The sequence below is a fragment of the Tinamus guttatus genome, unplaced genomic scaffold, assembly GCF_059628265.1.
Source record: "Tinamus guttatus ecotype Peru unplaced genomic scaffold, ASM5962826v1 Tinamus_guttatus_pri_ptg000048l, whole genome shotgun sequence".
In the NCBI taxonomy this organism is placed as follows: Eukaryota; Metazoa; Chordata; class Aves; order Tinamiformes; family Tinamidae; genus Tinamus; species Tinamus guttatus.
In genome coordinates, this window is record NW_028288582.1 from 5,446,792 (window position 1) to 5,459,507 (window position 12,716).

Consider the following 12,716-nt stretch of genomic DNA (forward strand, 5'->3'; position numbering starts at 1 on the left):
ATAACCAGTTTGTTTGCTCTCTCTCCTCCTATTGAGCAGGATTAGCATTTTTTTTTTTTTTATCCCAGTTAGGGGAAAAAAAGAGCTAATCAGGAAGACAGCGGATCCCTGGAGCTCATGCGGAGGGCTCGAGTTTGGGACACACTCTGCATTCCTCCGCCACAGATCATCCCCACCTTGTCCACGCACAAAAAAAGTGAGTGAGAAAACAGGACATCTCGGTCATGTTATTATGAAAGTCACCTCTCTTTGAGCACAAAGTTGCTCAATCCACAGCGTTTCCAGCCAGGTCCTCCCCATCGCAAAACATCGAGTAATTTGAGACAAAATGTTCTCTAAGCAGGTCGGCCGCAGCCCTGCTCCCAATTCCTCCTCCTTCCCGTGTGAGGTGTTTTCACACCCCAGCCATGCTCAACTCCACGCTGCTCGCGCCCGGCTCTGTCCTACATGCTGCTTCTGCTGGGTCACACCTGCCACCACTTTCCTTTGATAGCAGCTGCTGCACGCGCTCCTCGGCACAGCAGGACCTGCAGCGGGGCTCGAGGTGGCAGCATCTGAAGCCAACAACATTGCCCTGCTTGGCGATATGAAGATGGCCTCAACACTATTCCCCTCTACTGTTTTTCATGAGGGGTTTCATGGTTACAGGCTTAGATGTTTATTTCACCTGAAAAGTCCAATTTGAGCACGCATTGCCCATCCACACTGCTATTTTCATAAGGAGGATCCCGCAGCACTGAAGACTTCACCTGGTGCCATCCCCATGTACCCAAACACACTTTCCTCCATGATCTGAATGCACTTGGTCCAGCCCTGTGTCCCACCATCCTACCAAGCGCACTGGGTTCATGCAGTGGTATTAAGTGCCATTAAACTTCAAGCTAAGCCACAAACATTTTACAGCACTCTCTCCAAAGAGGACCAGGCCTTTGGAAAGTCACAGGAATCCAGGACACCTGGACTCACATCACCAACCCCGTCTCACCTGAGGCACCCGGGATACATTGCAGTCACAAAAGATCACAACCTCCTACCACCCAGCTGAGATGCAGCTGGGACAGCAGGTGCCCAAGGCTGGTCACGTTCTTCCATGCAAGGAAGACAAGAAGCTCTTCCAGCATATCCATAAGCCAGCGAGAGGGAAAGCCTGTCCACAGCAATCCCATTCCCTTTGCAGTGTGTGCACACACCCCTTTGCAGTACCTATTCAGCACCGTGGTTTCTTCCCAAGGCTTTTTATATTCCACATTCCTAAGATTTAATTATGCTGTCAAAACAACAGGCGTCAAGACCTGGAGTGCCAGAATTCACATTAGCAATTGTTATCAGCAAAGAAAATGGGCACAGCAGGCCCATGCCAGAGGAGACGTGGGCTGCCCTCCTCGAGCTACAAATGGTTATTTATTTATAGCCTCTTTGCAAACCTTCTAACCCACATGTCGAGCTCTGAGCTCACTTTTTCCCCCACACACGAGCTCTCCAAAGAAAGCTGCCTCTCCTGGGCCCCCTCCTCAGCACAGCACCGAGGGTCAGACAGTTATAGCTGGTTATCGGGGAAGGGAAACACCTATGAGGCTCCATCCACATGTCCAAAAGGGTGGAAGAGAGCAAAAACGCAGATCAGTGGAACCAAGCAGCTGCAGAGAAGCCCCCATCCTCCCCCAACTACAGAGACACTAAAGAAAAGAGGAAAAAAAAAAAAGTGGTTTCCAACACTTCATCACACCCAAGCTGGATGCTGCAGGAACGGCCCGCGCCTCCAGCAGCTCCCGGCCTCCCTGCAGCAGCAGGGATGGAGGTAGGAGCTCTGCGAGGCAGGCAGCAGGCGTCAGCACAAGGAACACATGCACTTCTCGGGATTAGTGCAATAACGCAGGAGCCGGAGGAGGAATATAACTGTGCCTCCACACCAGCATCAAATATTATTAGTCCTTCCCCAAAACAGCACCATTTCAAGACATTTTGACTCCATAAGATTAAGCAATACTTATAGAAGATGTAGCATTTGTAAGCACCGGTGCAAAACCATACCCGAGCCCGGTAGCTGGCACACACAGCTCGCCATTTCCTCCTGCCCAACCCCAGCTCCAACTAAACCCGACCAAAGTTTTAGCACCAGCTTTAGCAGCAGCTAGGCCAGACCCAAAGGCTCCCGAGGCCACGAATGTCCAGGTGTTTAAGCAAAACCCCATACATATGAGTTAGCTACCTTGTCTTCAGCGGTGGTCACAGCAAGAAGATACCTGCTTCTATGTACTTTTTACCGTAAAACAGAATTGCTCATACAAAGCCTAAACCAAAGCTCCTTCAAGTCAACAGAGAGATGTTCTCATCCACTCAAACCACCCTGTTAGTGCAGTTAAATTACAGAAACAGGGTGGTTTCTAGTCACGTCCAGTGAGTATGGAAATAGTTGGTCAAGGTCTTTCTGCAATGATGTATGGCTGCTCCTCAGAGGTCTCAAACCCCAATGGACCTTGAAGAAGAAAGGCTCGTTAGGCTGCATCTTTCCTAATTTAGGGCAGAGGGAGAGAAAAGGAAAACTCATACAAATACATGCAAATAATAATAATAATAATAAAATGTATACACACAATACACACCTCTTCCACTAAGAGGAAGAAAGGGGGAAGAGGAGGCTCAAGTTTACAACTCTAGCACATTTTATTTTGTGTAAATTTATAAAGACAACAATCCTAGTCACGATTGTCACATTTTACAGCACATACCAATACAGTTGCAAACAGAACTCCACGCAAAACTAAGCGCTAACAACAGCTTAAATCACTCTTTCCGCGATTGTCATATCTAGGCTAACAGTATTACACTAACACTGAAGAAAAAATAGTTCACTATAAAACAGTGATAGAACATTTTTATAAAATATATTCCATTCCAATAGCTTTTCTACATACTGTATACTATAAAACTCTCCCACAAAAATTAGTGTCTTTAAATATACATATTTAATCTGAACTGCACCAAGATTAAAAACAATTAAAAATATCAATGATTTTTTTTTACATTAACTTCACAGTATTTGTTTGTAGTAGAAGACAAATCCAGTGTTTAAAATGCAGAGCAAGACCATCCCCTACAGAGACAGTTACTGCCCTACAGTGAAATAGTTTATGAAAAGACAAGCTTAAGTGTGCAATGTTTTTAGTACTTCTCTGTAGAGTCATGAACCATTTTGAAAACATGCTCAGAGCTATTGCAACTTAAAAATAAGAGACACACACAGAGATAGCCAAAAAAGTCACCTTAAGAACAAAAATAAGTGCAAACATCTTTACTTTAGAAATTCAAGCTATGAGGAGTGGGAACGCAAATATCAGACTATGAGAACAGTGTGTTTATGATGTAGTAAAGAATTAAAAAGACTTTTAAAAAAAAACTTTTGCCCCATATTCACCGCAGTACAGAGCATGCTCATAGCATCAGTGTAATGAAATACTTCTATACTAGTATCAGACACAAACTTGTTTAATTTTTTTCCTGCTCCATATCCTAACGATGTTTTATGGCACATCCTATTTTATGACCTTCTTTAAATAAAAAAGAGTAACTGAAGACTGAAATGCAAAAGAAGTGTCACAATAATGCAAAATTAAAGGATTACCGGCTTCAGTAATGCCTGACTCTACATTAAACTGTTTACATGTTGTTCAACATGCAAAACCATTGCTATAAAACTTAAAGTGAAGTGTAAATTAACTAGCCTTGAAATAGATTAACAGTAATAATTTCACTTCAAAAAAAATCTAATAAATACTATATCAAGTATCTTCAGGAGAAAAAAAATAACTTAGTTTTAGTAGAAAGAAAAATAACTTAATTTTAGTAGATTTTGTTCAGTGCTATTTCCAATCACAGCAAATAAGAAAGAGGAAAACAAGTGATTAAGTAGAATAAGACCACAGTACCAAAGCCACTTAAGTTCAAGATACAGTACTCTCCCACAACTTTCGCATGTAACAGGTTTAGCAAAAATATCTTACAGTAGAGAGATTAAACAAGAAAAAAAAACTATAAATAAAAATAAAAATTCACATTACATGTACATTCATAGTTTAAGAGATGAATAGTAAGAGGAGGCTGTAACAAGTATATCCTGATTTTTTTCCGAGGAGGAAGTACTTTAAAAAAAAAAAAAAAAGTCTGTATTATTTGTGTAGGTAGTGCTCAGTTTTTGGGCCAGAGGGGGAACACATTGGACAACTCTTTCTTCTTCTAGATGAAACAGTGTTTTAAGCATAACTAAAAAAAGAATTTAACTCAGTGCTTCACACTCATATAAAAGTAAAATAAAAGAGGCATATGTTTTAAGAAACAAGGAGTGCCAGAAAAGCTGGTGAAATAACGCTAGTGCTAAGCCCAGTGCAACGACAGCCAAACCCCTCTCGGATATTATTACTGTAGCTCAGCCCTGCGTACGTGTACCTTGAAGAGATAATTTACCTGGGAAGGAAGAGTCTGATATTCACTCCTGGGTGCAACCCAAAAGATGCTGTTCTAAGCAGCTAATCAAGTTACTGCATTGGGGATGAAACTAGCTATAACTATAGGCAGCCTCAGTTAAAAAATAAAATAAATAAATAGGGAAAAAAAAAGAAAAGAGAGAAAGGGGCAGAAAAGGGGAAAATGTCTGAAGGATTGGTAAGTGATCTGGCAGGGAAAATGCTTGTAGGGCCAGGTTTTCCCCAAGCAGTTTATCGTTACACATCCCCTTAGAAACAAAGGGGATTGCACAGAATTTGGTGCAGAGGGATGACCAACTTCTAATATAAATATATATATTTAAATACATTTATTTAAAATTGCAAGCTGCTGATTTGGGCATAGCAGCAAACTTTTCAAACGAGACAGCAGTGCATCTCCTGACCTGCTTGGTATTAGCTACCTTGAACCCAGAAAACCCAGTAGCCTGATAAAAATATATATATAAAATTAAAAAAAGGAAAAAAAAAAAAAAAAAAGGAAGAATTGATTAACCCCTTATCACCGTGCTGACCAGTTTCCTCGGAAGGAACCGGATCAGCTCCGAAGCAGCTGCGCATCCCGCCCGCTTCCTTCAGCGGCATCTGCCCTTCGGTTACATCCTCCTGCCGCGCCGCGCGCCCGGCTCGCACCCCATGGCACGTTGACTCACTAGAGCACATTTTCCAACGCAGACGGGATTAGTCCCCATCATGTTGATGCGGGAAAGAAAACAGTCACAGCTCACACGGTTTTTCCTACATACTAGCACACATACTTCAACATTTAAGGAGTGAATACACTGCAGATGGAAATATCTTTTTTTTTTTTTTCTATCCACCTTTGAAGTTCAAAAGCAGTTCAGAGCTTTTCAGCACGTTAGGCCAGGGAGGAGGATAGGTGGGAGAGGAAAATGTAAGTACACTCACATGGAAAATTCATCTTTAGGCAAAAATCTGAATGAAAGATTTTAGGACTGATTGCAAACTATTCCAATATGATAAAAAGTTTTTTTTTTTTTAAAAAAATAGTACCAAAGACACATCCGGGAATTCTCAACCTCTTCTGTAATTTGGGCCAACTCAAGGTCTCTTCTAGTTCTATAGAAGAGCACAGTTTGTTACTCCAGGTTATGGAAGCAAGTTTCTCTACCCTGAAATGTATTTAAATTATAGTGTGTCTCTCTGAACATTTTATGCACTAGGGGAGCTTAATGGAATCCAAGTATTTCCCTAGGATTTACTTGTAATCAATCTCTTTTTTTCTCTCCAAGCTAAAAACGAAAAAGACCAAAAAAAAAAATCCTGACCACAAAGCAAGTGGTTCCAGCCCAAAAACAGAAGCTAAATCCTTGCAGAATCACTTAGATCATTTCACATTAATAATGTAACATAGGTGCATGAGAAAAGACCTAAAGGAGAGGGCTGGGAAACAGAAGGCGTCAGGGAAAAGGCAGGGGAGATGGAGAGGGGGAAGGACTGCATTAAAAGGCCTCTGGAGTGTATAGCATACACTTCTGCATCTTTTAAAGAACATTTACCTGAAATGAATGTTGCCTAAATAAGTGATGGAAAAAAGAGGAAGGAAGGAAAGAAAAATAAAATGCTGTCTTGTTCTTTTTTCTTCCTGTCTTGTTTTGAAAGGAGCGTGGGGAAAAAAAAAATTAAAGAGACAAGTTAATAAGAACACGGCTCAGACAACCAAGGACTTTACAAGGCCACAATGAAATTTACGGATATGTCTGTATAAATCCCCGGACTGCGTAAAGCGTCTCTCGCACCACTTGCACCCGTGGGGCTTCTCCCTGGTGTGCACGACCGCGTGGCGGCTCAGATTGTGGGAATACTGGAAGCTCTTCCCGCACTGGCCGCAGGTGTAGGGCTTCTCGCCCGAGTGGGTCCTTTCGTGGCGCTTTAGGGTGTACATGCAGGAGAAAGTCTTTCCGCAGAGCGTGCAGGTGGGCACCGAGCCGTCGGGCGAGAGCCGCGTGCGGGAGCCGTCCTTGTCTCGGAAGTGGGAGCTCAGGTGCAGCTGCAGGATGTGCGGGTTGGGAAACACTTTGCTGCAGAGGGGGCACACGCAGATGTGCCCCGGAGGCACGAGCACACCTGAGGAGGAGATGTCCGACGCGTCCATGTCGTCCTCGCTCTCGTCGCGCTCTTGATCCAGATCCTCCTCCCGCGCGTGAGAGCTGCCATTCCCCGCGAACATGTGTCCTAACCCTGTCACTAGGCTTTTGGCTGCATTCCCAAAATGCTGACTCTCCGGACTCCTGGCTTCGCCGTCCTCCTGATCTGACAGCAAGTCTTGTTCATCTTTAACAAGTGGCTCGGTACCCTGCTGCTGGCTGTCGGAAGCCAGCTGTCCAAAGACATAGGAGGGGTGTAAGGAATCTCTCCCCGGCACAGGCTTGAAAGACAAATCCAGAGCGCAGTCCACATCGCTCGGAGCCAGGCTCTGCTTAACAGACCTTTGGGACAAAGGTCCTGCGGAACTATTGACATTAGCCTTTGTTTTTCCAGCTGCTGCGGCGCACGGCTCTGCCTCTGCCGGCGCGGAGCTGACACTTAGCTGATCGCAGGACCAGCCGGGCTGGCTGCTGACCTTTTCCTTGCCCGACGCCCTGTCGTACTCCGCGGCGCCGAATTTCGGCTTGCTCCCCGCGTCGAAGTCACGCGCCGGGGCTGCGGCGGCGTCGAGGAAGTGCTGCTCCGCTTTCTCCTCGTCACTCATCTTCTCGTCCGGGCACAGTTCTTTATCCTTCAACTTGCCCTTGCAGACTTTCACAATGTCATACATGTGGAGGTAGCTGGCCGCAGCCAGCACATCCTCCACCGGGAGGCTGTTGAATTCCAGCTTTCCCTCGTACATGAATTCGAGCAGCAGGCTGAAGGCAGGGGCTGTGACAATGTCACTGTTCAGATGCACAATATCCCTTTTGTCTAACTGGTCCCTGTAGAAAAGATGGAAGTACATACTGCAAGAGGCAAGAACGGCTCTGTGAGCTCTGAATTGAGCTTCTCCAACTAAAACAGTACAGTCACACAGGAAGCCCTGGTGACGCTGCTGACTCAGACACTGCAGCAACTGGCGGCTATGGTCTGGAAACTCCATTCTTCCTTCATAACCTGTTCAAAACAGGAAAAACTTGAATGCTACTGTAAACTAAAGCCTCCTAGCAGCTGTAACAAACAGATCGGCTTTTTGGTAACACAAGCCAAAGGAACAGCCTTGGAGATAACGTTTACTGTTAATTGTCTGTAATAGTTTTATTAAGGGGGGGGGGGGGGATAAAGGAGGGAAAAAAAAGGACAAAAAAAGCACACACAACACAACGCGCTTCTCATCTTTTCGCACCTGCTCTGAACAGGAAAAACTTGACTGTAAGTAAACAAAAGCGAGTAAAGTGGCAGCCCCTCAAACCTTTGTTTCTCCTACTTAGAAATTTTATTAAATCAAGACAGGGAAAGGAGGAGGAGGAGGGAAAAAACAAATAAATGCAAACTCCTGGGCCGCCTTCCCAACAGCACCGACTGGACTGGGGCATCTCTCAATATCGCCCGCTCCCCGTGCGGCGCACATGCGTCCCAACTTTATCCTCAGTCGTTATGCACCGAATCACAACAAAACATCCCCGCCTGGAAGGGAGGGCGAGCGGCGTTCTGAGGGCTACGAGGCAGGGCTGGGTGAGAGGGGAACAGCGAGGACGCGCAACCCTGGGGAGAAAGAGAGAAAAAAACGGGGGGAAAAAGGGGGAAAAGGGCGGGGGGAAAGAAAGTTTCCCCTGAAGTTGCGGGAGGCGGCGGGGGGCAGGGCCGGGCGGCGCGGAGCCCCGCGGAGCGGCGCTTACCTGGCCGCGGGGCCGGGCGCGGCCGCGGAGCGGGAGCCGGGCGGGCAGCGCGGGGCGCGGGTGCGTGCGCGAGTGCGGCCGGGCGCGCAGGGAGGGAGGCAGGGAGGGAGGGAGGGAGGGAGGCAGGCAGGGAGGGAGGGAGGGAGGCGGGCAGGGAGGAGGAGGGAGGGAAGGAGGAGTGCTCGGTTTGCTAATTACACCGCAAGCTGGAGAGTCAGCTGCTCTGACTTCACCGCGGTGGAAATGCTACCTCCAGCTGTGCTCCTTTTAATGCCATATGTTCCCCCGAACCTCGCTACCAGCCAACCACGGCGTGCTGCCTTTTAAAGTTCCAGCAGCCCCATTTATAGGCGCCGATTAAAGCCCGAAACTTGCCCCGAGACCGCCCCAGCCCCCCCTCCGCCGACCCTCACCCCCCGCCGCGGCCGCCGCAAAGTTGCTTCCCGCGGTGACCTTGCGCCCACGGGGCGGGGGGGCCCGCGGAGCAACCTCCCCCCCCCACCGCGCTCCCTAACTTTACAGGGAGGACTTTCCCCGCGGGGGGGGGGGGGGGTGCGGAGACAGCAGCCCCCCCCCGCCCCATGCAGGCACCCACGCGCGGCCGCGGTCGCGCGCGGTACTCACGGGCGGGCGCGGCGCGGGCACGTGCGCGCTGCGCGCCCCCTGCGCGGCCGCGGCGCGGGTGTCGCGGAGCAGGTTGCGGGCCGGCCGCTCTCGCGATACTTTCCCTGCGAGCCGTGTGTGTGTGTGTGTGTGCGCGACTGTGTCCCCGTGCGGTGCACACAATAGCCCCTGCCTCCCTCCTCCTCCTCCTCCTCCTCCCCTCGTCCCGCTCCCAACTCCGCGCGCGGCCGCGGGGCGCTGCAGCCGGACGTGCCGCCGCCGGAGGAGGAGGAGGAGGAGGAGGAGGAGGAAGGCGCCGGGTGCGCCAGCCGCGCGCACGGGGAGGGCCGCGGGGAGCGCGCAGCGCTGCGCGCCCGCGGCGGTGGCTCCGCGCGCCGCTCCCGGCGCGGATGGGGTGAAAGGCGAGCCGGGCAAAGGCGGCGCTTCCTCGGATTTATCTTTAGTGGCGCGTCAGCTGATAAATACCAGATGCCTACGGATTTTCAAGATGACCTTTTCGATAGTTAATTTGAATTTTAAATTTTAATTAGCTGTAATCCCATCAAAAGTGAACTCCTTTGGAGGGGGAAAAAAAAAAAGTGTAGAAATCCTTGGCTGTCGGAGCACGCTTTGCGCCGGGCGTGCTATGGCCCATCCGCAGTTCCCACTGGAGCACCCAGGGTGAAATCTGGGCACCGCTGAAATCTGTGGCAGAACTCCCACTGCCTTCCCTGGAGCCCAGGACTTCTCCCTGACGCTGCTGGAAGTTGGACTTGGGCCGATAGGGAATTAATATCCCTGTTGTGAATTGTCCTGAGAGTCCACAGGCTATAAACACATGTAACACTAGGGATCAGAGGTAAAGATGGCCTCAGTTCTGCAGCCTGTATTGACTGGGGATCAATTCATACATATATTCATATATATATATGTTGCACTGCTTTAAAACAGAAGGGTTTTGTTTTATGATACTGCCAGGTTATGGCAAGTAGAGAGGGGAACCAACTGCCTAAGGTCATTTCAGAGCTCTGCAGCAACCACCCTGAGTGTTTTTGGTTGGGAATTTGATCTGTACCTTAGCTTCCAACACGTAAAGCAGAGTAAGTCCTTTCTTTTCCTCGCTTTAGGCTGCCTTGTCCAGGTTACGGTATCTTCAGGGCAGGAACGTCACTGTCTATACCTAACTCTTCCCATGGGCAATGGTGGCATCAGTATCTCAAAACATCAGTTTTATTGACTGAAATATTTGTTTCTAATTCAATCCATTTCTTTGGTATTTTAGCTTTAGGCACTTTTCCTGGCAGTCCAGGTCTATATTCCTGGCAGCTGTTTTTCTCTTACAGACCAAATTCACCTTGACTCTTTAATGGAATTGGCACCAATAGCCAAGACAATTGGGTGGTTTTTGAGCATGAATGACTGCATCATTCTAACACCCTTCTCTGGTGTTTGGTAATACTATTCTCTGTGCTGTTAAACTGGGGAACTTAGCCATAGAGCATGGAGGTGCCTTGCTCCAACAAGAGAATTAAAGATCCTGGAGTAAAATTCGTTGCTCTTTAGTAAAGCCAAGAGCTTTATATTTTTGTTCACGATCACAGACACAATCTGGGAATGGGAACCCTGGGTTTGATCCAGTAGTCCCAATCTGATAATGCAAGTTCTTCTGAAAGTTAAATGTTTTCTTCCCAAAAATGCACATGTGATCTCCCTGAAGTTATTCTGTGTGGATGTGTTTCCTCACAGAGTTTCTCTGCCTTTGTGCACTGGCAGGGTGGTTTAGCCCCTTGTATTTATAGGGATTAAGAAGTTTGGCATAAATCCCTTATTTTGTGTAAATCACTGTTCATTTTTCCCCCTCTTTGCTTTAATAATACAGAGAAGAAAAAATAATAAAAAAGAAGCAGTGATTTAATTCCTGTTTGGTTTCTAAGTGCTAGGAATAATTTCCTATGATCTAACTATTTTATTTTTAGCAAACCAACCGATCGCAATTTTACAGTAACTCTAGAGCTGTTACTGCATAGAAACGCTGTATAATCTCGTCCCAGGGTAGCGACAGGTACAATACAGGTGCTGTACAGATTTGAGCATGGTTGTGTAAAATGCTGGGAGCGCGACTCCAATGTAAACAAGTCCTTGGCGATGGCTCGAGGCTGGCAGCAGGAAGCGCTGCCCCAGAAACCTTCCTTGCCTTCCTCAAGGCCTTCATGGCCACATGGCCCAACGTCCTCCACCCTCGGAGCTTGCGTGGTCTGCAGTGTCCCCTGGCCCAACGTGGACAAGGAGGCTGCGTTTGGAGGCCTTCCCTGTGCCCGAGCTGCTGACATGGTGCCACTATGTATGTGAGCCAGGAACAGGAGAGAAAATTCTGGAGCCGCTGTGTCTGGCGTTCTCGTATGTTGGTGGGCTCAGTTGCTGGGCCAAAGCCCTCCTAGATGGCTGAGGAGCGAGGGGGGCAGATCAAGGCAACAACTTGGCGGTGGTGGCAGGGCTTCTATTCGCCGAGCAAGGCTAGCCAGGGTCCAGGTTAGTTGCGCTGCCTGGGCACTAGCCAAAACCCACAGAAATTAGTACAAAAACCAACTGGATTGGGTCCATAGAGCCCGAGGCTTTGCTTCCCTCCTTACCCCTTTGATCCTCCACGGGTATATATGTTTACCAAGGGGGGACTCTCTAGCCCTCCTTGTTGGCCAAATACAGAAGTGGTAGCAACAGGTTTTTCATGTGATTTAATCACTTTTTTTTTTTCCCCCTCACATCATTGGGTAGGAGCCTCTTTGTGTTTGCTCCTATGTGATTTCAGTGCTTTCCTATGTGATTTCAGTGCCTTTTTTCTATTTGGTATGGTTTCTTCTCTGGGGTAGTCAGGTCACATTTCAGAGGGAGAGGCAGGGACTGAGATGGTTTATGGCCTGTGTGTATTGGTCCTAGCAAGGTTTATTTGCAGAAATTCTTCCAGAGTTTCTCAAAGGCTCATTTCTCCCATGCAGAGCGCAGCATAACATTGGAAGGATTGAATGCTTTGCTCCTCCCTCTGAAACGGGGAGGAATTTAACACCAAAGGACACAGAACCCTGTGGTGTCAAGTGAAGGAGCCGCCACCAGCATCCATAGAGGTATCCCAATTTGAAGTCTATTCCAGTACTTGCACTCTGGTCACATCTGAGGTCAGCGCTGAGGGCACCGCTCAGCTTGCAGTCAAACCATAAAGCATGGGCATGACCTTCCAGAGATCCCTTGCAAGCACATCATACAAGGCTCAAGAAGGCATTAACTGGCACTGCTGCAATTCCATGCGTTAATCAGAGCACTATACTGCAACTATCCTCTTAAGCAGTGTGTTTAGGAGAGTGATACTGTTTTTTATGGCTGACTTGGTGATTTCCCCTTGATCACAGGACCCTACATGCACTGGACTATGTGTTAGCACACACTATGTCAGCCAGGATCTTACATCTCCATGTTGTCAAATCATCCTATTGCTATCAAATTGATAGACTCGTTGTATATAAATTACCTATTTTCTTGTTGTATTTTCTCTAACATGGCTATCAGTAAGGGCACATCAATCTAGAGGCTTATGCTCAGGGCACAAAGGATGATGGAGAGGTACCTCCAGTGTAGGTCATGTTTTGCTACAAAACAGTGTCTAGCAATATCCACACCCGAACCAGTCAGGCATTAGCATCACATCTGTACTATATCTCTCTTGCCAAACATTGGAAGACAAGAGTGCTCTTAGTCATAGTTCATAGTTTCACTCTCCACTTACCTAACCCTC

The 12,716-nt window shown here is 47.6% G+C and overlaps 1 protein-coding gene and 1 long non-coding RNA gene across 2 annotated transcripts; one reads left to right on the forward strand and one right to left on the reverse strand.

Annotated features, from left to right (window-relative positions):
• Positions 1 to 3,008: 3,008 nt before the first annotated feature.
• LOC148595912 (uncharacterized) lies at positions 3,009 to 3,246 on the forward strand. The gene is made up of 2 exons (XR_015914360.1): positions 3,009 to 3,067; positions 3,151 to 3,246. It is a non-coding gene; the product is annotated as an uncharacterized LOC148595912 (long non-coding RNA).
• A 2,848-nt stretch (positions 3,247 to 6,094) lies between these two features.
• ZBTB42 (zinc finger and BTB domain containing 42) lies at positions 6,095 to 8,375 on the reverse strand. The gene is made up of 2 exons (XM_088538761.1): positions 8,330 to 8,375; positions 6,095 to 7,607 (listed from the first exon to the last, which is right to left on the reverse strand). Exon 2 carries the CDS (start codon positions 7,591 to 7,593, stop codon positions 6,172 to 6,174), a length of 1,422 nt encoding a protein of 473 aa, XP_088394887.1. The 5' UTR covers positions 7,594 to 7,607; positions 8,330 to 8,375; the 3' UTR covers positions 6,095 to 6,171.
• Between the last annotated feature and the right edge of the window lie 4,341 nt (positions 8,376 to 12,716).